Here is a 27,605-nt window from a genome sequence, read left to right as displayed (position 1 = left end):
GGTCACAAAGAGTTGGACACGACCGAGCGACTTCACTTTCACTTTACAGCAATAGTTCAAGGATGATGCTCTTGATAAGATTAGAATGTGGGTAAGGCCTATACTCCTTTAAACTGCTCTCAGATAATCTTGATGAGCTTCTCTGGTTCCTTTAATCTGACTTCTCTGATGATCTTCTCTGAAGAAGAATGCTAAATCTTCCATTGGAGGTTTTAGTTCTATAGAGAGCTTAAAGATACTGTTATACATATCCACTGAGGTGCAACCAGGCCCCTACTCCAAGGCTGCACTATTGTTTCTTGGCTGCTCCCTCTCTTGTCTTTGCATACCCTCCCTTCCTTTATTACTGTTCACATCTGCCTTTTGGAACTCAGGGAAGGTCATGGAGGCTGAAGTCTGTTCCCTACAAATAAGGAATGGGGGACACAGAAAGTCTTCTATGCCCAGAAGCCGCACGGGGTCCCGCTCAGTTTCATTCCCTAATGATACAAAAATGTCCATACAGATCAAGCTGTATCAATAAAAGCTTGAGCATTTTCCTGGTGGTAGTCTGGCTCTAAGCAGGTGTAAGAGAGGTGGTCATTTTCCAATGACGTGATCCTACAGATTTCATAAATTTAATCTTGGAAGTGGAATAATGCTGAAGAAAGAAAGTTCAGTGTGGGGCTAAGAAAAGCCAGGGATTAAGGGCTTGTGGTTGAAAAAAGTGATCCTGGATTCAGGTGGCCTTGATTTCCCTGCTGTCAGCCTTTCACTGATAAAGTATGGTTTTGTCCTAGTTCTTAATCTCTTAAATCTCAAGTATGAAGTGAGGGAAATAATAGCACCAATCCAAACTTACTGTTTTGATTATTTTTCCCTATAATTCTACCAAGAGACTACCATTCTCAGGTATCCCAGTGTCTGATGATAAAAGCAAGAAAATCTGATTCAGAATAGAAAACCCTGCTCCTCTCATCAGAGATTTTTACCTGATACCATGGTTTCTCCCTCCTCTTGCTCTTTTTATCTATGTAAAATATTTTTCCTTCTGAATAACTTTCTTATTACCATTACACTAAAAGGAAAGTTACATTCAGGTCATTAATACCCATCCTCTTGAAATCTCCATTTCTTCAAGAAGCTCTTCAAATTAAAAGAAAGCAAATACTGAGCTTAGGGATCTAACTGTAAGATCATTATTATTTTAGACTGAGGCTTGCAAAACAAAGTAAGCACTGGGCTCTACCACTATGCACAATGCTGATAATTCTCTGGAGGCTTCAGGCTCCATAGGATCTAGCCTGCTCCCCTTTTCAGTTCATGGGAAGTGAAGGGTCCCCCATGGATTGCTGGGCTTTCTGGGGTGCTCCCCAAAGTATATGAATATTTATCTGCTTATAAATTATATAGCACTAATATATTACATGAGCTTCCCTTGTGGCTCAGTGATAAAGAATCTACCTGCCAATGCAGGAAACCCAGCTTCGATCCCTGGGTCAGGAAGACTCCCCTGGAGAAGGAGATGGCAACCCACTCCAGTATTCTTGTCTGGGAAATCCCATGGACAGAGAAGTCTGGAGGGCTAAAAGTCCATGGGGTCGCAAAAAGTCAAACACAACTTAGCAACTAAACAATAACAATATAGTACATAGTGCTATATACAAATGATATAGTGTAAATATATAATAAGCATTATATTTATACAAACAAAATGTTCAAAGGTGATATGTTGGTCTGTTTGACCGCTATAATAGAATATCATAGACTGGGTGGCTTATAAAAAACAGAAATATATTTCTTACAGTTTTGGAGGCTGGGAAGCCCAAGATCAAGGCACTAGCAGATGTGATGTCTGATGAGGGCCTCATAGATGGCCATATTCTCTCACTGTAACCTCACATGGAGGAAGGCTCATGGGATCTGTCTGGCATTCCTTTCATGTGAGCACTGATCCCATTCATGAGGGCTCTGCCATCAAGACCTAGTCACTTACCAAAGGCCCTATACATCTACCATCACCCTGGGGCTAGGTTTCATGTACTAATTTGTGGGGGACACAAGCTTTCAGCCTATAGCAAGTGATATGAGAAAAATTAGAAAGATCTATTATTTTCTTCTTCTTCCCCAACAGATCTCTCAAGCACCACTCTGAGGCAATGGTTCTCAAACTTTGGGTGAGCAAGAATAATCTGAAGAACTTGTTTAAAATCAAGATGGTCCAGGCCCCAGCCCTGGAAGTTCTTGTTTACTTTTTCATGGGAGGGGCCTGAAGTTTTTCCTTTTCCTGAGCTCTCAGGCTGACTCTGATTCCAACCCTCAATCATATTTTGGAACCACTGATCCAGACCCTTCTGTTTTCCTCCCCTTTTAATTTTCTGCTAAAATTTTAATCCTGTGATCCTGCTGGTACCTACCTCTTGGACACCCTCATGACTCCCTATATGAATTGAAACAATAAAAATAATAATAGCTGCTATGTATTATTTCCTGCTTGGCAAGACTGCCTAGGGTTTACCTCTCCTTTAATCTGATCAAGTAAATATGCTTAGTCCCACTACACAGATGGAAAAATCGAAATCTTGGAATGCTACTGTCTTGCCCTAGGTCACTCAGTTAGTAAGCAATAGGCCAGGGACCTTAACCTAGATCTGTCTGATTCCAATGCCTTGACTGCTTCCAAAACAAGCCATTGTAATTTATTGAACCTCTACTATGAACTGAGGCTTCCCAGGTGGCTCAGTAGTAAAAATCCGCCCGCCAATGCAGGATACAGTGGTTCAATCCCTGGGTCAAGAATGTTCCCTGGAAAAGGAAATGGCAACCCACTCCAGTATTCTTGTTTGGGCAATCCCATGGAGAGAGGAGCCTGGCAGGTTACAGTCCCTGGGGTCACAGTCAGACACAGCTGAGCAGCTGAGCACACACTACTATAAACTCGGCACTTAGCTGGGCACTTCACATGTAAATCTCTAATACTCATGACATACCTGTGCTTGCAGAGGTGTGAATCTCAGTCCACAGATTCTGACGTAGGAGAAATAGCTTTGCTTTCTGTAACCCACTTGAGTTATAATTTCAAGCTCCTATTTTTCAAGCCCTCCTGGATTCTTTCTCCCCCCAATCCCACCTACCACCAGTTCTAGGTCAGACACAATACCAAAGCCTGGAGTTGGGGTGAGCACCTGGTCCTATCCCATCAGTCCACATAGATAACCCCCCGTCCTCCTCATCTTCATGACCTGTTGTCACTGGTAGCTCACTGCTACCCCTAACCTATACCAGGCACAGGGGTATATTTTGGCCCCCAGCAGCCATTTCCTCTTTGAGTTCTTACCATCTTCTGGAAGCAACGTACTGTCCCCTCTGCCCTCTAGATAAATCTCCCTTTCCCCAATCTACTTACAATGTCCAAGAGACTCTCTTTCTAGTGATAGGAAGGTAGGAATATTCTTTTTCCCTTCACATCCTTTTAAAACATTCTTAGCCTTTTGCTTGACTTTGTTGCTTAGAATTCACTTATGCTAGGTCCTAAGCTTTAGGACTGGACATGGAACAACACGTTGGTTCCAAATAGGAAAAGGAGTACGTCAAGGCTGTATATTGTCACCCTGCTTATTTAACTTATATGCAGAGTACATCATGAGAAACGCTGGGTTGGATGAAGCACAAGCTGGAATCAAGATTGCCAGGAGAAATATCAATAACCTCAGATATGCAGATGATACCACCCTTATGCAGAAAGTGAAGAACTAAAGAGCCACTTGATGAAAATGAAAGAGGAGAGTGAAAAAGTTGGCTTAAAGCTCAACATTCAGAAAACTAACATCATGGCATCTGGTCTCATCACTTCAAGGCAAATAGAAGGGGAAACAGTGGAAACAGTGGCTGATTTTATTTTGGGGGGCTCCAAAATCACTGGAGATGGTGATTGCAGCCATGAAATTAAAAGACGCTTACTCCTTGGGAGAAAAGTTATGACCAACCTAGATAGCATATTAAAAAGCAGAGACATTACTTTGTCAACAAAGGTCCATCTAGTCAAGGCTATGGCTTTTCCAGTAGTCACGTATGGATGTGAGAGTTGGACTATAAAGAAAGCTGAACACTGAAGAATTGATGTTTTTGAACTGTGGTGTTGGAGAAGACTCTTGAGAGTCCTCTGGACTGCAAGGAGATCCAACCAGTCCATCCTAAAGGAGATCAGTCCTGGATGTTCATTGGAAGGACTGATGTTGAAGCTGAAATTCCAATACTTTGGCAACCTGATGTGAAGAGCCAACTCATTGGAAAAGACCCTGATGCTGGGAAATATTGAGGGCGGGAGAAGGGGACGACAGAGGATGAGACGGTTGGATGGCATCACTGACTCAATGGACATGAGTTTGGGTGGACTCTGGGAGTTGATGATGGACAGGGAGGCCTGGCATGCTGCGGTTCATGGGGTCGCAAAGAGTCAGACACGACTGAGCGACTGAACTGAACTGAAGCTTTAGGAAGACAAAAGTAGACTTCTGTCTACTTTACTTTTCTTAGATGAGAGGGAAGGTATGAGGGAGAGTTTGGGAGAAATATATTATTGATATCTCAAAATACTATCTCTGGCTCATGTTCTCTTATTTTACAGATGAAGAGATGGAACTCGTGAAGGTTAAGTAACATTGTGCACAGCTAGTTGGTAGAAGACCCAGGATCTTGGAGGCACGTGGATTCACCAGTGTCTTGGTAAGTTAATCTGCAGAGTGAGGTCGGGAGTGGAGTTGGTTCCTGGCAGTAACCAGAAGACAAGAGATGAGGTGGGCCCAGGGGAGAGGAGCCAAGTAGACAGTCAGCTGTTTTAGGTTCCAGCTTTCTGGGAAATTAGTAAAGTGGAACCTTCAGATCCTGCTTAACAGTTCAGGTACAATGGAGCCAGCCAAGAAGCCAGTACAGAAGCCTCTGCTCAGGAATCATGCATCCAACTAGAAGGTCTCCATGCCATAGACCTCCAGAAGGAGGTGCAGCCACTGGACAGCACAGTCTTAAACTTTGCACTGGGGTCAGTCTGTCCAAACTAATAGGACCAAATGAAGGTCCTGCTCAGTTCATTCCATCCAGGCAGTGATCATCAAGTTAGCTAAATGCCTGCCTAACATTTCAACTTGGATGTCTAAGAAGCATCTTAGACTCCACCTAGCCAAAACTGAATTTTTGATCTTCTACCACCAACTCTGCTCCACTCACAGCCTTTCCTATCTCAGCTCATATCAACACCACTGTCCCACTTGCTCAAACCAAAACCCTTAAAGTCATTTTCAACTCTTTCAAGTCTTTCCCTTCATCCCAGTAGTCAGGAAATCCTGTTGCATCTACCTTCAAAATACATCCACCACCCATCCATCACTCCCCAATTCCACTATGACCATGTTGAACTAAGGCACCATCACCTCTCGCTGGATCACTGTAATAGCCTCCTGGCAGATCTCACCACTTGCATCCTAGTTTGCTAGTAATCTAGTCCTAGTCTTGTAAACTAGAATGATCTTTTACAAATATTATACAAATTATACCAGTCTTCTGCTCAGAGTGGGTCCCCATGTCTCACAGTATAAAAGCCAAAGTCCTTTTAATGATGGTTGCGTAGTCACCAGCCTCCATGCTGTTCCTGGAACATTCCAGGCATGCTCCTACTTCAGGGCCTTTGCACTGGCTGGACTGGCTATTCTAACTACCTGACGCTCTCCTCCTCAACATGTCCACAGGGGCAACTCCCTCAAACCCTTGCTCAGAATTCAACTTCCCAACAAGGCTCACCCTAACCATTCCATTTAAAATCACTACCTTCCCCAATCCCCTTAACTCAGCCATACTTTTCCTTTTCCTGTCACTCAGATCGCATTCTACCAATCTACATAAATCTCTTATGTATTATACCTATTGTCTCTTATCTGATTCCTCCCATCTCCAGTGGTACATAAATACCACAAGGACTGGAATCTTGGTCTGTTTTGTTCACTTGTTTATCCCAAGTACTAGAACAGTGTCTGGCATGTAATAGGTATTTTTTAAAAAGTTGAAAAAAATGAATAAAGTTTACCAAGGAATGTTACATGAGAAACACACGGCAGCATTTCCCCGTCTGGTTTCGCCAAGTGGCCTTACTTCTCAGTCCTCTACACAGTTGCTGCTGCTGCTAAGTCGCTTCAGTCATGTCCGACTCTGTGCAACACCATAGACGGCAGCCCACCAGGCTCCCCCATCCCTGGGATTCTCCAGGCAAGAACACTGGAGTGGGTTGTCATTTCCTTCTCTAATGCGTGAAAGTGAAAAGTGAAAGTGAAGTTGCTCAGTCGTGTCCAACTCTTAGCGACCCCATGGACTGCAGCCTACCAGGCTCCTCCGTCCATGGGATTTTTCTACACAGTTAGAGCATCCATTAATACAAAGGAGGAAAGAGTGTGCTTACTCATTTTTCAAAGGGGCCCCCAGCAAAAGCATCCAGTTCTGCATCTTTGCTCCTTTACCAACTCCTTTTTACACTGACATTAGAGGTTTTCTGCCCCTTTCAGTTATAGAAATTTTTCCCATCACTCTTTGACCACAGAACCAGTAGTTTTGCTAAACTCAACAAAAAGCAGACCCCATGGGGGCTCTCCTCATAGCAGAGTCCTTTCCTTTCTCTTTGAGTTTAGTCTGCATTTGAAATACCACTGCCTGTATCCCCTTTGCAGTGCTGTCAGAGAGAGACTTAGGCAACTCTGTAGAAGCCACCTATCCCTGACCTTTGACAGAATTTCCAAACATATTAACTTCAAACTGATGCATTTCGAACTGTGATCTTGGCCCTAGAAGGCAAGAATACATGACAAGATATTTTATTTTCAAAATGTATCAGTATAAAAAACACTTCTGTAAATCAACCTTCTTCTCTTTTTCTGTATGAGGTAGATTTAGATTTGGGGGTCAGGTGTAGGAAGGAAAGAGTCTGAACACTAGAAAACATGTTTAAAAGGTTAATTATTAATGGACAGTCTTCCCTAACAAAGTATCAATAGGCAATCTGGTCTCTTTAGCTTCAGAAATTAGCAAGAGGACCTTGGACCCCAGGTGAAACAGGAGAAATGGAAAATCCCCTGTGTGTCTCTATCTTCCTGTTTTTGTGCATCTTGATCCAGTCAAGTGCCCATGGACAAAGCCTGGGACCAGGTAAGAGCCTGCCTTTTCTCTGGAGATGGGCATGGACTTTCTTCTTTAAATGTATGTCGCAGTGAATCCAAGCATTTTGACTATGTCAGAGCTTGCTTCACAGCGTATTAGGTGATTCGATGATCGGCATCACAGGTCATAGGGACGTGTAGCTGTTTGTAGGAGTTTCCTAAAATTCTGAAATTTTAGGAAACCGCTCTAGAAGTCTTCTCAAAGCGATGAAGTCTCTCTCGTATCTGATTCAGAAATAGACAGGCTAAGACTTCTTTGGTGGCGAATAATCTGAAAGAGTCTCAGATCTTCCTGAGAGTTAATTTGGCGTCTAATTTGCAGTTGAAGAGAACAGCTTGTAATGAAATCCTCCATCTTGCTGAGGTTGTCTAATTGCTGGCTCTCTCAGAAGAGAGGAATTTGCAGAATCTTCTTTCCAGTCAGGTTGAACACGGAGCGGAGCTATCATTGCACATTTTCTAAGCCTCACTTTTTCTGTCAAAGTTTTACTCCGAGACTAAGCGGTCACATCTGTTTGTTCTTGAAAAGCACAGGTTGATGGTCAAAGTGATCTAAATGCTTGATTAGGCAGGTGGATCACAGGTTCCTGGCTAAAGAGTGCATTGGATCAATAAATGATGGATCTGAAGTGAACTGAACACTTTGGCCAAATGAGACCAGGCTTTGGGACTTGGTTTTTGTGCTGGTTACTGGTTTTTCTTTCCTCTAAGACTATGCTTGGAGGGAGCTCCAAAAAGAATTAGAAGCTTACTACCCAAAGACATACCTGAAAACTCCAGAACATTTTTTTTCTCCTTTAAGAAAAAAAGGCTATTCTTTGTATTTAATTATTATTTTGTACATTAGGTCAGTTAATAACTTATTAGCAGTATTAATTATTACCATTCATTGAGCATTTTGTATGTCAACCACCAATTTAATTATTTTGCATACATCATCTCACTTACAAAGCTGAGTCCAAAAATATTAATAATAACTTAGAGCCATGTAGGTAGAATTGTTCACGATTTTTCTTCCCTGTGTTCACAGGGATATTTGTAAAGAGCCTTTCCTGCCCTTTGGCCCAGAATGTTTTTAATTTCTTACTGAAGCATAACATATATCTCAAAAAATACCTATATCATTAAGTGCTCAATGAATTTTCACAACCTAAGCCAGCATCCCAGGAGCCTCCCTTGCACACGCATCCCTGGTGCCTTAACATAGATTATTTTGATTTTTTGGAGCTTTTCAGTAATGGTCGCATATAATATGTGCTCCTTTTGTTCCAGGCTTCTTTCACTCAACATTATGTTGGTGAGTCATCCATGCAGTTGCATGTAGTACGACACATTCACTCAGGTCACCGTAGCATCGTGTTGTATGAATATACCACTCTTGGTTTATTTGTTCTGCTTCTGATTGGACCAGATGTTTCAGTAGAGACTTGGGGCTTAGATACCATTAGAGTCAAGGTGAAGGATGAAAGGCAGGACAGCCTCCCCTGGGGTTGCTGGGTATTAGCCACATTTCCCTCAGCAAAGCCTGTGCTGGTCAGCTACTACTTCCCCAGGGTCTCAGCTTGTCCAAAAGCTGAGGGAAGTTTCCATTAGCAGGAAGGTTCTTCAGAGAAAAGGATCAGAGACAGGAAGCCTTTTGTTTCCTTGAGAGGAGAACATCTTGGCAGAATTTTTTCTGCAGGGAGCAAATCAGATCTGTGTGCTCTAGGCTGGTGTGACGTCTTCCTCTTCCTGGGGCCCTGCAAGCAAGCAGGCACCCTAGAAGGTTGAGTATCTATGCCTTGTAGGATAGTTTCCCAAACTGCCCCCCAGGGGATGTTTTTGGCTGTCACAACCAGGGAGACAGTGCTATTTGCAAGTAGGGCTCAGAAGCCAGGGATGTTGCTAAACATGCTACAGTGGACAGGACAGCCCCCACGGCGATGAATTATTCAGGACCAAGTGTCGATATACCAGGAAGAACTCCCATGGGATCCTTCCTCCTTAACCCCAGACCTCCCAGCTTACTTCTTTTTATTATTATTGATGACATTGCTAATGGACCCACTAATGTATTGTGCACCCAGTATATGCCAGACATTGCACAAACATTTGACCCCACCCTCACCTCGTGGTGGAGTCAGACAGCAGAAAAACGACTTGCCAGAGATTCCACAAGAGGAGCAAGAGGTCCCTAGACTGGATCTGTCTGCTTAATGCTATAGGCTTCTGGCCATTGTGCTCTCACCTCATGGTTTAACAGCCATAGATCCCTAGAAATCCATTCTGCTTGGTTCCTCTCACAGGAGAGGAATATTGGGTAATTTCTGTCCACCAACACCAAGGGAAAGAAGATATGGTGAGCATCCCGAAGACCCTAGGACACAGAGCCTCCATTACCCTCATCCCCAGACCCCACTCCTGAGGCCAACACAGCTTAAATGGTAGCCAGTTCTCCTAGACCCCGGCAGCCCCCACCACCCAGTGATATCCACCAGCACTGCCTGAGGAGCCTGGCCCCTGCCTGCAATTCCCGCCGCAGCCTCCACATCCCAGAAGCAACTGAAGCCCATCCATCAGTCCCTCACTCATTTAACAAGTGTACATAGGCATCTGCCATATTGAAGGCAGTGCTTTTAGTACAACAATTCTCAACTTCCCAGAAGGTCCCACTACACTCTCAAAAATTAGTCACAATTCCAAAGAGATCTTTTTTATGTGGAACACAGCTATCAGTTATTTACTGTATTAGAGACTAAAATGGAGAACATTTTTTAATGCTTTGAATAATAACAACAAACTCATCACATGTTAGCAATGAAACACGATATTGTGAGGAATAACTGGTATTTGCCAAACAACAATGAAAAATGAGTCAGAAGAGTGACACTGGGTCACAAAGAAATTTTGCTACTTTTTTCATGTTTGGCTTAATAGAAAGGGCTGGGCTTTTTTTCATCTGTTTCTGTATTGAATCTGTTGTGAAATGTTACTTTGTCTGAACTACATAAAGAAAACCGGCCTCACATATAGGGAAAGGGAGTTCAACCTTCGAGGTCCTGCCAAGGCCCTCACTCAGAACTGCTGTGTTTGAGCAGCAGACACTGTACAACGTGGACTGCACAGCTGCCCCTGCTCCCCACAAGCTTACTGATGAATCAGGTGGACCAGGGGCAGGAAGACGGGAGCTGCCTGCACTGCCAGAGGGCAATAAGGGGGCCATCATCCATACAGAATGTGACAGTAATAGAAACTTCTTCTCATCATCACAATTCTAAATAATGCCAGTGATAAAAATTAATACCCCCTCCAAAATAGTTCTTTTGGTCAGAGTTGTAAACAACTGCTATGGTTACTATTGAGTTTTATTAATATATACAAAAACTTCAAATGATCACAGTTTTATATTACTTCTCCTTGAATATATGTTCTCTGTTAAAGTCAATTTAGAGACCTCGCAGTTACACAGTTGGTCCCTGATGTTCACTGACCATGACGTATGCTCATGGCAACTGTCTAATTGTTCAGGATCCTCCCAAATTACTTTTTGTCATCTCATGTCCCAAATTCCATGGTATTTATTGCTTGTTTTTGCCTTTAAAGAGAAATAGTAGATTTAAAATTAAAAATAATATCATACTGATTAAACTAACAAAGAAACAGAATCTGAGCACCTCAATTCTGTTATCCTCTGTGACCACTTAGACTTTTGGGTTTAAAACGTAAAACAGGTTTTACAGTGAATTTTGAGGTGTAATATTTTGTTTGGTAAGCAAAAATTTGGGTTCTTCCAGGAAATATCTTTAATACATTTGTGTATCTTTAAAGTGGAAATGTATTCTTTTTTAAATAGTTGTTTTAAAACTAACAAATTAAGAAAATAGTGATTATTACTGATTTTTGCATGCATATAACTGAAAATAGCTATAATAGAACAAATGGTATTAAAATGATCTGTTCTGGGTTTCAAATATATAAGGTATAACACAGTCTAATAAATGAGATAAGATGTATATATAAAATTTTTTTCAACTGGATCATAGAATGTGATGAGTACCACTGGAGAGGAGTACAAAGGGGTGAGTGTTTGTGTCCCCCACAAAATTCGTATGTTGAGATCCTAACCCCCAAAAGGATGGCATCTTAGGAGGTAGGGACTTTGGGAGGTGATTCAGTCGTGAGGGTGGAGCTCTTGTAAATGGGCTCCTTCTAAAAGAGACCTCAGAGAACCCACTGGCTCTCTCTCTACCATATGAGGAAACCTGGAAAAGGGTTTTTACCAGAACCCCAACATGCTGGAACCCTGATCTCATACTTCCAGCCTCCAGAATTGTGAGAAATGAGTTTCTATTAGTTACAAGCCACCCACTCTATGGTAATTCGTTACAATAGCCTGAATTAACTAAGACAAGGCACAGGTAGAGATGAAGAAGCATTCACTTCCAAGTACAGGTAGAGGAAAAGCTTCTGGGAGGCATCAGCATTTGAGCAGAATCTTGCAGGATAGAATCTGGACAAACAAGAAGGAGGCTTTCCTTGTGCATAAGCAAAGGCACAGAGACAATAAAGTGCACATGTTTTCCAAGCCCAAACATCTTCCAAAAACAGGCTTTCTGGGAAGGAGAAAAAAACTATAGGAAGGAGCTGACAGCAGCACTGCATCACAACTGTCAAAAACTAGAAACAATTTGAATGCCCAACAATAAACCATCGAGGAGGGAGCGGCCAGCTCTTACTAAGTCCTCCTTTAAACAAGCATTGTGTTGAATACCTACTACTAGAAGTGCCAGGAAATTTGTGGAGCAATAATGATGGGAATCTGAAATAAAAGCCTTACTGCTAACACTTAGGCACTTATAGTGGCAAATTATCAAAGAGATCTGTGACCTCCAAACGGTTACATAACAACTGGGCTTGTAGCTTTTAAAAATAAGTATAAGGAAATTTTATATGCAATAAAGTGGGGGAGAAAACAGGACTAAATAAATTATATTTGAATCACAACTACGATAAAAAAATTTTATACATGTATATCACTAGGGATTAAAAGTATATGTAAAGATCGAGTTTTAAGGCCATGAATGTGTATGTGTGTGTGTGTTTTAAGTATCTACGTGTAAAAGAAAAAAATAAAAAAACAACCTGATTAGATCTGTCCTGGATTTGCTGTCCCTAGAGAGACCACCTCCACCCATCCCCACAGGCTCGGGAGGCCCAGAATTACATCCCCAGTGGGGCCTGCAAATTCCTAACAGGCCTCCACAACTGCAGAAAAGGTCATTCATGAGTAACATCCGAGGAGGGATCCAGAGATGGAACTCACTCGGGCGAGTACATGAAAAGTAGAATCAGCAGAAAGCCAGTCCATAGAACTCTTGTGAAATCCTGCCTGCCCTCTGCTAGAGCCCCTCCCACCACACTGCCAGACTTCCTGCCCTGAGGCTGAGCCAGTCTGGAGCCCTCCCGAGGGCATGGTACCCATAGAGGAGAAGTCTGGGGTGAGAGGACCGCAGGCCATCTCCCACTCTGCTCGCCCTTCACAAGGGGCCCAGGACTTGAAGCCATATTTAATTCTGGGCCAGGTGAACAAGATCCCCACCACGACCTTCCCACTGCCCTGTTTTCCATACCAGCTGCCACACTGCTGTGAGGCATGCTGTGTCCCTCCGGGTGAGTCAGCAGGGGAGGGGAAGGAGAGGCAGGGCTGGGCCAGAGGCTTGCCCAGTTTTAGGCCTGGTGCACAAGACATGGCTGAGCAGTTCCAGTTACATTCTCCAAGGGCACGTGACCACCTTGACCTCAGCCTGGACTGTCTCTGACATCCCTGAGGTCCACGTAGGACGTGAGGCACAGCATTTCTCATAGCTGTATGCTGGTTCTTAGAAGAGTGTTCGTTTTAGAGTGGGGTCCTGTCAGCCAGGGATTGCGGTCCAGCCCACTAGGGCAGGGGCTGGCCAGGAGCAGGTAAAACATCTGAACCCCTGCCAAACATGCTGAGGATCCTGGCCAGACTCTAGCCCCAGGGTTAAAACTAGAACAACGGGTCAGAGCCCAGCTAGTCGTGCCGAGAGTGGGGTGTGTCTGTTAAGGTAGACAGCAGGTGCACCCAGCTGCTGACACTCAGGCACCCAGCTTAGGGCCAGGAGACAACCTCAAGTCATTCCCTCACTGGAGGACTCAGATCAGGGGGCAGCCATACTTCTCAAGAGAAGGTGTCATTCTTGGATGTCGCCACAAGGTATCATGGCAACGTCTTGGCAGCATCAGGGTTTCAGGAGAGGATTTAGGTAAGGGAAAACTTGTGTTTCTGGATGCCTCTGGAAAACTCAGGGCTACTGACTGACATCACTTTGCTCTCTGCTTATGACTATTTCCAGACACACTCACAGTTTCGATGTCTCTGTAGGGTCTGGGGGGAGGGGCGGGAAGACGCGCAGAGAAGTGGGGGGCCTCTGTGTCTGTCCCGGTGCCTTCTCCTCCACCTGCATGAGTTCACCTTCAGGGTCCTGGCGAGGTGCGCTCATAGCGTTTAGACAACATATTGTGGAACTACTAAAAATAGTTCTTATGACCAGTGGTCCCTAACCTTTTATGTCACCAGGGACCAGTTTCGTGGAAGATAGCTTTTCACAGGCTGGGGTGGGAGGAGATGGTTTCGGGATGCTTCAAGCATATTACATTTATTGTGCACTAATCTAATCTAATGTCGCCACTGATCAGACAGGAGGTACCAGTCTGCGGCCCAGAGGTTGAGGACCCCTGCTTATGATGATATAAAAGTGGCAGCACTGAATAATATACTCATTCCAAGGCTAAGTGGGACAAAAGTAGCATACTTAATTGTGTGTGTCTTCTGATTACAATTCCATGAAAACACGTGTATTTGAGAAAAAAAAAATTACTAGAAGGAACAAACATGTTCATACTTCAGTTGAGTTTACACCTAAATTTCTGTCTTCCAAATTTTATGTAATGTTGTAGTTTGTATATAATATTTTGTTTGATTTGAATAATTTAAAATTTTATATCAAAATGATAATGCAAAGGGATTTGACTAGTCAGACTCAAACTACTCCTTGGAAGGAAAGTTATGACCAACCTAGATAGCATATTAAAAAGCAGAGACATTACTTTGCCAACGAAAGTCCATCTAGTCAAGGCTACGGTTTTCCCAGTAGTCATGTATGGATGTGAGAGTTGGACTGTGAAGAAAGCTGAGCGCCAAAGAATTGATGCTTTTGAACTGTGGTGTTGGAGAAGACTCTTGAGAGTCCCTTGGACGGCAAGAAGATCCAACCAGTCCATCCTAAAGGAGATCAGTCCTGGGTGTTCATTGGAAGGACTGATGTTCAAGCTAAAACTCCAATACTTGGGCCACCTCATGCGAAGAGCTGACTCACTGGAAAAGACCCTGATGCTGGGAAGGATTGGGGGCAGGAGAAGGGGATGACAGAGGATGAGATGGCTGGATGGCATCACCAACTCAATGGACATGAGTTTGGGTAGACTCCAGGAGTTGGTGATGGACAGGGAGGCTTGGCATGCTGCGATTCATGGGGTCACAAAGAGTCGGACACGACTGAGAGACTGAACTGAACTGAACTGAGAAGTCTATTAAAATATGATTTTATTAAATCTCATTTATTTCTAAAATAAATGAATTCTATTAAATTTGTTAGCAAGTTCCTGACTCAGTGAGCCTGGGGTGGATCCAGGAATTTGCATTTTTAAAGGTCCCAGCTGTTGCTTCAGGTCTGAGGACTACACATTGAGAACCACTGAAAAACAAAAATAGACAGTTAATGGGAAAACATTAACTTGACTTGAACCCAGGTTTCCTGACTTCCTGGCTTAGAGTTCTTCCCTCAGAAACAATGCAAACCCTAGGGCAAAACTGGTTTTCATTTCTCAGTATCCTGGAGTGGGTAAATGGAGGGATACCAGTGTTCACGATCCTGAATATTGACCTCCTTCAAGGGAGAGTACGAGTGTTAGTTGCTCAATCGTATCCGACTTTTTGTGACCTCATGGACTGTGGCCTGCCAGGGTCCTCTCTCCATGGAATTCTCCTAGCAAGAATACTGGAGTGGGTAGCCATGCCCTTCTCCAGGGAATCTTCCCAATCCAGGGATTGAACCCGGGTCTTCCGCTTTGTAGGCAGATTTTTTACCATCTGAGGTACCAGGGAAGCCCAAGAGAAGCCATATTCCAAATAATACAAAACCACTAAATATTCATGACAATTTAGTCCTCCAGAATAAAATATCATCATGCTGAAAAGACAGTGGTTCTTTAATTGAAAAAAGAAATTCCCAAGTTGAGATTTAGTCGTAATTGGTAGAAAAATACTAGTTGCAATAATGAATTAATCATACACAGTAAAGCATGCCTTGGCAGGCCTGAAAATAAGATCAAGCAAATTCTTTTCCTATGAGCTGGGCATTACCATGAGCCGGGCAGAGTCTGCAATAATCCCAGTTGACTAGGACTGGCCTTTCCGTGACTGCGAAAAACTTTCCAGTGACAAATGTTCCCGCCTCCTTGTCCCAAGAGAGACCAAAAGAGTGAAAACAACATACTTCTGAAATATAACAAGATCAACAACAACAAATTACAGCATTTATTAACCTCCTACTGTGTACCAGGCCCCATGGTTTGTACAAAAAAGGTGTTCCTGAGGATACAAAAATGAAAAAGCACACTTCCATTCATCAAGGAGCTTCCCAGTTGATGAAATCTGAAGTCCCCTACAACCGTGTGTGTGTATGTGTGTGTGTGTGTGTGTATTAGAGATTGGAAGAGGTATAATTTCAACATGGTGTGATAAGTGCACAATTAGATACGAAACATCAAAACAAGGCAGGAAAGGTTAGCAGAGAAGGCTTTACAGAGGAAGTGATATTTGAGTTGAGCCTTGAAGGAGAAGAAATAGAAGGATGTAGCAAGCAGAAGGAAAAGCATGAGCCAGTCTTGGAGACTTGAAAACATATAATGAAATTGGGAATCCCTGAGATGTTTGCTGTGCTTCCCTGGTGGCTCAGAGGTAAAGAATCTGCCTGTAATGGCAAGAGATGCAGGTTCAATCCTTGGGTCAGGAAGATCCCCTGGAGAAGGGCATGGCAACCCACTCCAGTATTATTGCCTGGAGAATCCCATGGACAGAGGAGCCTGGAGGATATAGTCTATAGGGTCATAAAGAGTCCAACGTGACTGAAGTGACTGAGCATACACACATTCTCACACATAAATTGAGCACATGCACATAGACAGTTGCTATAGCTCAGGGTAGGGCACAAAAGAAGTGGTCAGAGGTGAGGGCCTCAGAGGCCACGCTAATGGGTTTGGCCCTCACTCGGGAGGCAGTGGGGCTGTCAGCGAAGTTGGTATTTGGAAAGGGGAGGGACTCGGTCCCTGGCTGCCTTTCCTGCTGGGTGGATGGCTTTGTCTCATAGCCTGGCTGAAATTCTAGCCACTCCCTGATGGAAAGCCATGTTATCAGCAGGAAAAGACAGGGGTGGGGCTCAGAAGTTACAGGCTCTGCAACCTCACCTGACTGAGGCCGACCAACACTCAGACTTACCCGTGGGCAAGTCTGTTTGAAGTTTACATGTTAATTGCTATTCCTAAACACTAAATGGTAGGAGAGATTTACACCAATGAAACTGAGGCAGGTACACATAGTAGAACCTTGAATAGGAACCTACAATTTAAAAAGTATAATACCTTCTTCTGAGTCTCAAAAGAGAACCATCTGCAAATTTCACATCACACTAGTTTACAGACCTATAGCAATTTCAACGTCAAAAACTCACTCCTGGGACTTCCCTTGTGATCCAATGGCTAAAACTCCACACTCCCAACTCAGGAGACCCAGGTTCAATCCCTGATCAGCAAACTAGATCCCACAAGCCACAACTGAGACCCGGTGTAGCCAAATAAATAAGAAAATACTCACTAAAAAAAATCTTGTTACTACCTACATAATATCACTTGATTCACACAATATCCTGGGCAGGTATCATTATGCCCATTTTATAGATGTAAAGATTCACCAGCCAAAGGCTACAGGGAACACACTTGGAATCAAATGAAAGTTAGGATTATTTGGCTTACTGCAGCTAGGGAAGATGCACTCCAGAGAAACTTGAGAGCATCCCTACATGAGGAGTTGAGAGGGGCTTCTTAGAAAATCTGGGCTTGTGCTGGGTGAGACTACAGAAAGGTTGGAGAAGCTGGGGAATTCTAGAAGGCAGCTGTGCTCACCACTGTACCACCAATGCTGCACAGTAGTCATTCTTAATGGGATTTTGTCAAAAGGGGAGGGGATCATTCAGCTATCCGGTATCTTAATAATTATTTGTTGTGAAATCATTAGTGCTTAATTTAAGCAATAACTTTTGCCACCTCATGCGAAGAGTTGACTCATTGGAAAAGACCCTAATGCTGGGAAGGATTGGGGGCAGGAGGAGAAGGGGACGACAGAGGATGAGATGGTTGGATGGCATCACTGACTCGATGGACATGGGTTTGGGTAAACTCCGGGAGTTGGTGATGGACAGGGAGGCCTGGCGTGCCGCGATTCATGGGGTCGCAAAGAGTCGGACACGACTGAGCGACTGAACTGAACTGAACTAAGCAATAACATTCCAGCAGGCAAGGCTAAAGCTGGCATTGCTACAGGAGCAGCAGTCACTCCTTGTTAGCTGGAAGCAGGCCATGCCTGGTCACGTTTTTGGAATTAGAGTGGCCTCCTTTCTGTCCTGTTGCAAACATAGATGCAGAGGGTTTTTGCAACATGTTGCTTCTGTGTTGTGGGCATCGTCTATGTTCAGTTGGGAACATCATGGTCTGGCTGCCAGCAAGGCTCGTTTTTGTTGCTGTTGTGTTTGTTTTCATTTTCTCACTTACCCAGTAACCCAGGTAATGTCACTGACATCTCTTGATACCTCCGCCTTGATACCAAACAGCCTTGGGTGGCTGCCTTCACCTCCTGAGCCTGCAATCTCTCACCAGTATTGGCCCTTCCAGCACTGACAGCCTGATGTCACCAGGACTCATCAAGAGGCATGGTGCCCTGAGACCTTCAACACCTACCTCATCAGCTGTCAGCTATTTAACCATTAACAGGAGAGAGAAATATGAACACAAAGTTCTATCCACTTTAAACATGAAACACTGACCCTGCCTTAACCCTAGTGCAATGCAGTTGCCTTGAGCCATTCAAAGATTCCCAAACACCAGCAGGACAAAGGTACAGTTCTGTAAGAGCAAGTCAAGCAGTAAAGAACCATTAGGACTTTCCTTTCCCGAGGCTGTTTTATACTGGTCCAGACACGTATTCATTTTTGGTTTGAGTAATAACAATGAAAAATATACATTTGATGTTTACGTTGTTTTGAGTAGAAACAAGGTGTATGAAATAATGTGCTTAGTTGCTCAGTCATGTCTGACTCTTTGCAACCCTATGGACTATAACCTTCCAGGATCCTCTGTCCATGGGTTTCTCCAGGCCAAAATACTGGACTGGGTTGCCATTCCCTTCTCCAGGGGGTCTTCCCGACCCAGGGATCAAACCCTGGTCTCCTACATTGCAGGCAGATTCTTTATCTCTGAGCCACCAGGTAAAGCCTATATGAAATAATAGTAGCTACTAATTTTGAGAACTTTTAAATGTGCCAAATGCTTTGTCTATTTGTTTTCCTTTATCCATGCAACCTTCCTGGAGATAAGTATCATAGTCACTACTTTACAGGGGAAACTGTGGTTCAGAGGGATGAAGCAGCAAGTGCAGCTCCAGGATCCCTGGGACTGTCACTGGTGCTTATTTCTGGTGATGCTGGCCCCCTTCAGAGCCCACATGAGTACATTTGCTTTCAGAGGTTTCCCACTTTGAATGTTACTCAATGCCAGGGGAGCCTCAGACATACTCTGAGCCTCTCTGGCATGGCCCCTTCTAACTAGAAGTTTGCACTCACCTTACCCATTATGAGTGATATCTACCTCTCAATGGCCCAGGAGAAAACCCACCCCTGGACAAAGTCTTCGTCCCCTTGTGTCTCAGCTTCCATCACAGCCACTGGTTCCCCAAAGTCAAGCTCAGAAACAAGGTGTAAGCACAAATACAGGCAGACGAAAAAAAAGAAGAGGCCTCATGACATCAAGCCTGAAAATTCAGGGCCAATTTAAGGCAACCAAGGATGCTGTGAAAAGGTTAAAATATTTTTTTCTTCACCCAAGAATGCTCTAGGAACAGAGTTATTTTTACAAGCTGAGGCAGACCCTCTACAGAGAGCTTGGTGACATTGGCAAAAGAGCACCTGAGAAGTCCCCTTTTGTGAGGTCTTGACACTGTTCCATGACTAGGTCCTCTTGGTATGTTGTTGTCATGGCCTGGCCACCTCCTTCAGCCACATAGAGGGGCTCCTGTCCCTGAGATTTATGATCAGAATAAGTGATGTAAAAGTGAAACCCACGTAACTCACATTAGGACTTGAACTCAGTCTCACACCTGGTCTCAGGAATTAATGAAACTCATGTTCTTGATGTCTCATCACAGAAAGAATTCAGTAAGAGATAAAGTGATAGATAAGAAGTTGATTTTCTTAAAGAGAAACACACTCCACAGACTTTTGACCATCTCAGAAAATAAGAGCAGCCTTGGAATATGGCGTGTTTAGTTTTTATGGGCTGAGCTTCATAGGCTAATGAGTGGGAGGAGTATTCCAACTATTAATATTTCAGGGACGGGGCAATGATTCCAGGAATTGGGCCACCACCCACTTTTTGATCTTTGATGGTTGGCCTCAGAACTGTCATGGCAATGGTGAATGTGCCACTTAGCTTGCTGATGTGTTTCAATGATCATATTGTTGTTGTTCATTTGCTAAGTCATGTCCAACACTTTCCACCCCATGGACTGCAGCACTCCAGGCTTCCCTGTCCTTCACTGTCTCCTGGAGTTTGCTCAAACTCATGTCCATTGAATCAGTGATGCCATCCAACCGTCTCATCCTCTGTCACCCTCTTCTCCTCCTGCCTTCAATCTTTCCCAGCATCAGCGTCTTTTCCAGTGAGTTGGCTCTTCGCATCAGGTGGCCAAAGTACTGGAGCTTCAGCTTCAGCATCAGTCCTTTCAATGAATATTCAGAGTTGATTTCCTTTAGGATTGACACGTTGGATCTCCTTGCTGTCCAAGGGACTCTCAAGAGTCTTCTCCAGCACCACAGTTCGAAAGCATCATTCTTTGGCACTCAGCCTTCTTTATGGTTCAACTCTCACATCTATACAAAACTACTGAGAAAACCATAGCTTTGACTATACAGACCTTTGTTGGCAAAGTGATGTCTCTGCTTTTTCATATGCTGTCTAGGTTTGTCATAGCTTTTCTTCCAAGGAGCAAGCATCTTTTAATTTCACTGGTGCACTCACCATCCACAGAGATTTTGGAGCCCAAGAAAACACTGAGACTCAAACTCTAGTGAAAGTTGACTTGTCCACCATCTTGGATCTATTTTGTTCTAAGCAGTTTATGTCATGTCCTGGGGCTGTCATTCTTTTAAAGTTTGCACCCTGCCTCCTTCCCTCCTGCTTCAAAAGCAGGAAGAGCTGGAGAGAAGACCCAGCAGAGAGGGTGGGGCTCCAGCTATCCCCCCACACCTGGAGACATCCAGATGATCAATTCAAGCAGTGAAGTCCACCCTCGGTGCCTGGGCCTGCATCTACTCACAGATGTGGCCACACACCAGCTCTGTACAGGTCTCGTGTTAGGACTCTTACCACACCCAAAATTCATCAGTATGTTCCTTTGCTGGGGCTGCCATAACACAAGATCACAGACTGCTGGTTCAAACAACAGAAATTTATTTTCCTGCAGTCTTGGATGTTAGAAGTCAGAGGTCACGGTATCAGCAGGGCTGGTTTCTCCTGAGGCTTCTCTTCTTGGCTTGCAGATAGCGGTCTATTGTCACGTGATCTTCCCTCAGCACGTGTCTTGTTCTAATTTTCTAAGAACACGAGTCACACTGGAGTAGGGCCCTCTCTAAAGACCTCATTTTAACTTAATTACCTCTTTGAAGACCCTAGCTTCCTACCCTCATTCTGACATACTGAGGGTTAGGACGTCCAGCAAGCACTTAGAACATCCTGCTCTGACCTAGGCCCTAGGCCAGGCATGGGGAACCCTGCAGCCATCATTGTTCTGTCTGAGCTCCAGCAATTCCCTGGGGGCGGTGGCACTTCAGGGTTAGAAAAAGAAGCTTATAAATACACCTGAGACTGGAAAGTAAGTATAAGTCTATACTCTCCAAACCAGGCCCAAACAGGGGGCTTTTGCTACTGGTGGTGCAGAAAGCTATAGCTAGCTGAGGTGCACAGGAGTCAGCTGACAGCTTGTGGGGGGAAGGGGCTCGGCCCTTTCCAACAGCGTGATTAAGAGTTTCTGGCAGCAGAAGCAATAACTGGCTGGAGACCAAGAAGGAGCCGTTTATCTGGCTCCTGGTGGGGGTGAGTGATAAAACTCACCCTCTGGCTCGGCACCTGAGGCAGGGTCATCCTTAAGGGAGGTGTTTGCTGTGAGGCCCCCTGGCCTCTCTCTGGCTTGGGGAGGTGATTTTCCCCACACAGGCGAGCTGCCCCCAGCCAGGCCACTGCCTAGACTCACCCTGGCCTCAGTCAGGGATGGCTGCCATCCTCTCCCAAGTGTCTGCTTTCTCCCTTCAGGCCCCACAGATTTCGACGGAGGAGAGGATGATCCCCAGCCGGAGGACAGAGCAGGATTGGGAAGATAAACACCGCGGCTTCTCTTCGGGGAAATGAAGCACAGATTGTGAGGGAGACTGGGCAAAAGAGACCTGGATCTGGAGTCTAAAAACCTCATCTCCGTCCTGGCTACATCACTGACTGCAGGTGGCCTCAAGCAAATCACCATAGTCTCTAGGCCTCTGCTTTTCAGTAGTGAGTGGGGTTGGTATTAGAGACCCAACAGGGCTGTTCTGAGGATGAAATGGGCATTTATGTATGTGAAACTATGTAATGCAACTCTGCATGGCTGGCCATAAAACAACATTTATAAGAACGTACTCTTTACTAAGCCGTCCTCCATTATAATGCTCATCTGATTCACTGAATACTCCCATTGCTTCCCCCACTTTTTATTACCAAAGCATCCCAGTATAGAAAAAGTTGAAAGAAGAGCACAAAGAATTACTGTATTCCCTCCAGATAGATTCAATAACTGTTAACACGTTAGCATATTTATTCTCTCTCTCTATGCATGTTTATATGTGTGTGTGACACAGAACCATTTGATTTCTGTCTCTATCTCTCACTGTATGTATATACATGAAAATGAATATCCGTAAGTCTCTGTTCTCTTTCTTTCCCACATATACATTTGAGCCCAGTCTCTCAGGCCTCCGGTGGACCTCTCTTGTTCTTAAATTACCTGCCGCATCTCTCTCTCCCTACTGTACTAGGAACAGCTCAAGAGTGGGGACAAAGTAGTCACCATTGTATCCCCAGGACTCATAGAAGCTGGCATGGAGTAGGCATGTGACAAGTGACCATTGAGTAAATCCCTCTTCAACAAAGAACTAAACAACATACACGTTTTTTTAAAGTAAATGAGTTTGAAGTCATTTCATCTGGCAAATTCCAGATCCCTGCTGGTGATAATGGAAAAAACACCCAGAGGTGCAGGATGTTCAAGTCTTGCTCTACTTCCCGCTCTAACAGCATGGGGACTCTGAAGTCACTTGGGACTCATGGGGAGAGGCTGCAATCTACAGCTACGATGCAGCTATCCATCTGCAATGTGGAAATACTCTCCAGACCACAGTCTACCCTGGAAAACACACACGCACAGAGAAGCTGACTCTGTCCCCACAATGGACCTCACAGAAGTGATGTTAAGTCCTTTAGGTTTTCAGGGAACCAGCAACCCACTTTCAGACCAGTAAGGGTGGGAAGAGGGTGTGTTGTTGTCTGGCCTATAAATTCCCTACAGTGCTCATGAACTTCATAGGGGTTTTAAGCTTCCCTCAACCTCAGATGGGGCTTCCAAAGTGGCACTAGTGGTAAAGAACCTGCCTGCCAATGCAGGAGATATAAGAGACATGGGTTTGATCCCTGGGTTGGGAAGACCCCCTGGAAGAAGAAATGGCAACCCATGCTAGTATTCTTGTCTGGAGAATCCCACGGACAGAGGAGCCTGGCGGGCTATAGTCCATCAAGTCACAAAAAGTAAGACATGAAAGAAGCGACTTTGCACGCAGACAACTTCAGATGGTGCTTTTTAAAACAGAGTTTCTCAAACTTTAATGTGCATATGAATCACCTAAGGAGCCTGATAAAATGAATGTTCTGTTTCAGCACATCTGGGATGGGCTCCAAGATCTTATATTTCTAACAAGTGTTTGGGTCGTTTCAATGTGGCTGGTCCCCAAAACACACTTTGAGAAGTAAAGTTCTGAAGAACACAAAATAGCTCCTCTGTTCCTTGGTGAACTAGTAATTAGCACCTACTTCTAGATTGAAGAGCTTCCCTGGTGGTTCAGAGGTAAAGAATCTGCCTGCCAAGCTGGAGACATGGATTCTATCCCTGGGTTGGGAAGATCCCCTGGAGAAGGAAATGGCAGCCCACTCCAGTATTCTTGCCTGGGAAATCCCATGGACAGGGAAGCCTGGTGGGCTACAGTCCATGGGGTTGCAAAGAGTAGGACACGACTTAGCAACTAAACAACAACTAGATATAAGGCAGTGTGCCAGCACTGGTTGTACGAGAAAATGGGAAGAAATGCAAAGATGGACAAAACGCAGTTCTTTGCCTCAAATCCAGCTGGATCTGCCTCATTACTACATTTAGGCCTTAATTCTTACAGCCTATAATCTATACAGTGTATATTGTTGTTCTCATTTTGCTTGTGAAGAGACTGACATTCGTTCAGTCTGTCTCGTCCAAGCCAGTGAAAGGATCCTGTGAGATCTGAGCTGAGGTCTCGCTGACTCCGAGACCTGTGTTTTCCATGCACCTCTCTCACACCTGGTCTTCATGCACTTCTCACTAAGTGCTCAGATAGAAGGGCAGGGAGTGGTGCCCTTAAAGCACACCTCGGTAGCCCCTGGGCAAAGAAAGTGTGGTGGCAGCAGGCAAGAGACACTAACTGACCACCAGAGAAGGGAGTTAGGACCCAACGGGTGCCTCGAGGGTGCCTTGTCTTGGGTCTCTGTCTGTTTCAGGTAATATATTTCCTCATGCAGTGGATCAAATGCATCCTACACTAGTAAACTTCAGCCATGAATTATGGTCCGAACTTTGGATAAATCACTGCCCTCACCTGGACTCAAAATTGGAAGCTCTTTAATTTCTTTTCTCTCTGACAAAAGGTCTTCCGGTCTTCCCTTCACCCTCAATTCAGGGTGAATGTCTCTTTGGTATGTCCCCACTTGGGGTCCCCCAACCCCAACTTCTTAGCTCAGGACTGGGAGTTTCTGGGGCTCACTCTGCAGTCTTCCTGCTTTCCTTCCTAATTTCACCGTGTTTATGAGCACAGCTGTGCCAGATGCTGTGCTAAGGGCTGAGGATGTCAAGGCAATGAAATGACCACCTCCCCTCAGCAATGTGGCCCAGGGATGTGGAAGATAGCAACTAACTCAGCATGGGTGGGGACAGGCAGCACTGAGTGGGCAGCTTCCCCACCTGCCAGAGTTTCATTCCCCAGCAACCCTATGAGGTGAGTGCACATTTAAAATCATCCCCATTTTAAAGATGAAGAAACTGAGGCTGACAAAAGTCATCACATAATTATTAAGGATCAAATGAAATAATATATGCAAAACCACTTAGCAGAGTGTCCAACAAGTAGGAAATAAATGGTAACTACAATGCCTTCTTTAGGGGGAAGAATTAGGGGAAGAGACATTTAGGGAGTTTGAAATCAACATGTACACACTGCTATATTTGAAATGGATAACCAATCAGGGCCTACTGTATTGCCCAGGAAACTCTGCTCAATGTTATGCACAGGCTGGATGGGAGAGGAGTTTGAGGGAGAATGGAAACATGTATATGCATGGCTGAGGCCCTTCGTTGTGCACCTGAAACTACTACAACATTGTTAACTGGCTATACTCCAATGTAAAAAAATATTTTTAAATAAAAATAAAAAATAAAATGCCTTCTTTAAACAGCAGAACAGAGAGTAAGGGCCAGTTAGCCTTGCTCTCAGTCACAAGAAAACTGGAGAGTTGAAAAAAGGCCTCTTGAGTCCCCTGGAGGACAAACACCAGGCTTGGGACTGGTCATACATAATGAGAAAACTGCTGAGGAGCAAAGTAAAAGAGCTATTGAAAAAGGGCTTGGTAGGGTCCAAAGTACCCCAACGCACTGGTGAGGGCAGTGTGAGCTCTGGTGGAGGGGTGGCAGTGATAAGTCACTCTGCGGGCAGTTCAGACAGCAGTGGCAGCCCCACAGCCCTTTGTCCTTCTTAGACAGCCGCTCACTCCAGACTCAGCTGGTCCACGTTTCAGCTGTCACACTCCCCATCTGAGTAATGGAGTGTTATGAAGCATGTTGGAGGCCATCAATTAGCGCTTAACTCTGTGTCTGTTGGGTCGTATTTCCAAGGATGCTCCACTCAGATTCACGGCAGAGGTAAATCTTGCTCCTTTTCATTCAATGGCTTGGAGTTAAAATGCCAACCAACAGTTTCTCCCAAAGAAATTGACATTTATGGGTCACTGTCAATATCAATACATGTTGACCATTATTTGAAAGCCTCCTAGGTCCTCAGGACTGATTGCTATTTACTTTGAAAGATGAATATGGCTTTATAATCCACTCGGGTTGCTGCATTTGTTTCTTCCCTTGGAGACATTTTTATTCCACTTCATGCTGTTTTGCCTGGTGGCATAAGCCCCATTCCCCCCACCCTCAACCCCACGGATACTCTAATGTATTTGAGGCTCTGGGACAGACACAAGAGGGGCCGCTCATCCTCAGTCCAGATGCCAGCGTGACAATAGGGAGAAAGCACCTGAGTAACAAAGTGCTCCTTATGGACTGAAGCCACTAGACACAATCTGAGGTTACCAAGGAGCTTGCTTGAGGGGCAATAGGTGGGGTCCCCTCTTTAACACTTCTGGCCTTTGGTGTGGCTGGGCAGGGTGTGGAAACTGATATAGGAGCTGAGTCACTTAGATCAGTGATATTGACGTTGGTTCTCAAACATGAGCCAGCATCAGAAATGCCAGGAAGGTTTGTTAACAGAGATTCCTGGGCCCCACTCCGGACTTCTTGGTTCAGTAGGCCAAGGGTAGGGCCCAGGACTTTGCATTTCCAATGAGATTCCAGTTTAGTTCAGTTGCTCAGTTGTGTCTGACTCTTGGCAACTCCATGGACTGCAACAGGCCAGGCTTCCCTGTCCATCACCAACTCCTGGACCTTACTCAAACTTATGTCCATCGAGTCAGTGATGCCATCCAACCATCTCATCCTCTGTCATCCCCTTCTCCTCCTGCCTTCAATCTTTCCCAGCATCAGGGTCTTTTCCAGTGAGTCAGCTCTTTGCATCAAGTGGCCAAAGTATTGAAATTTCAGCTTCAGCATCAGTCCTTCCAATGAATATTCAGGACTGATTTCCTTTAGGATGGACTGCTTGGATCTCCTTGCAGTCCAAAGGACTCTCAAGGGTCTTCTCCAACACCACAGTTCAAAAGCATCAGTTCTTCGGTGCTCATCTTTCTTTATAGTCCAACTCTCACATCCATACATGACTACTGGAAAAACCATAGGTATGACTAGAAGGACCTTTGTTGGCAAAGTAATGTCTCTGCTTTTTAATATGCTGTCTAGGTTGGTCACAATTTTGCTTCCAAGGAGTAAGCATCTTTTAATTTCATGGATGCAATCACCATCTGCAGTGACTGGACTTATGTTGAAGCTGAAACTTCAATACTTGGGCCACCTCATGTGAAGAGTTGACTCATTGGAAAAGACCCTAATGCTGGGAAGGATTGGGGGCAGGAAGAGAAGGGGACGACAGAGGATGAGATGGTTGGATGGTATCACCAACTCGATGGACATGGGTTTGGGTAAACTCCAGGAGTTGGTGATGGACAGGGAGGCCTGGGGTGCTGCAGTTCATGGGGTCGCAAAGAGTCAGACACAACTGAGCGACTGAACTGAACCAAAAAACAAAAATCTGTTACTGTTTCCATTGTTTCCCCATATATTTGCCATGAAGTGATAGGACCAGATGCCATGATCTTAGGTTTTCTGAATGTTCAGTTTTAAGTCAGCTTTTTCACTCTCCTCTTTCACTTTCATCAAGAGGCTCTTTAGTTCTTCTTCACTTTCTGCCATAAGGGTGGTGTCATCTGCATACCTGAGGTTATTGATATTTCTCCCAGCAATCTTGATTCCAGCTTGTGCCTCATCCAGCCCAGCGTTTCTCA

The 27,605-nt window shown here is 44.5% G+C and overlaps 1 protein-coding gene and 1 long non-coding RNA gene across 4 annotated transcripts in view; one reads left to right on the top strand and one right to left on the bottom strand.

Moving 5' to 3' along the window:
• The window catches only part of LOC145513504 (uncharacterized), a 251,480-nt gene that overhangs the window by 82,198 nt on the left and 141,677 nt on the right, over positions 1-27,605 (bottom strand). The window lies entirely within an intron of this gene.
• Positions 1-27,605, top strand: part of LIPC (lipase C, hepatic type) — a 180,914-nt gene that overhangs the window by 17,378 nt on the left and 135,931 nt on the right. Inside the window, exons 2-4 of one of the 2 annotated variants that reach the window (XM_081510076.1) lie at positions 2,114-2,156; positions 4,607-4,704; positions 7,032-7,164. In XM_081510076.1, coding sequence (XP_081366202.1) covers positions 7,080-7,164 — 85 coding nt within the window. In that variant the 5' untranslated portion in view covers positions 2,114-2,156; positions 4,607-4,704; positions 7,032-7,079. The remainder of the gene's footprint in view (positions 1-2,113; positions 2,157-4,606; positions 4,705-7,031; positions 7,165-27,605) is intronic. The other variant, XM_081510075.1, reaches the window with a different exon arrangement.

This window comes from Giraffa tippelskirchi, chromosome 7 (assembly GCF_054371585.1).
Source record: "Giraffa tippelskirchi isolate mGirTip1 chromosome 7, T2T-mGirTip1v1.2.pri, whole genome shotgun sequence".
NCBI lineage: Eukaryota > Metazoa > Chordata > Mammalia > Artiodactyla > Giraffidae > Giraffa > Giraffa tippelskirchi.
This window is presented reverse-complemented; position numbering and strand designations above follow the sequence as displayed.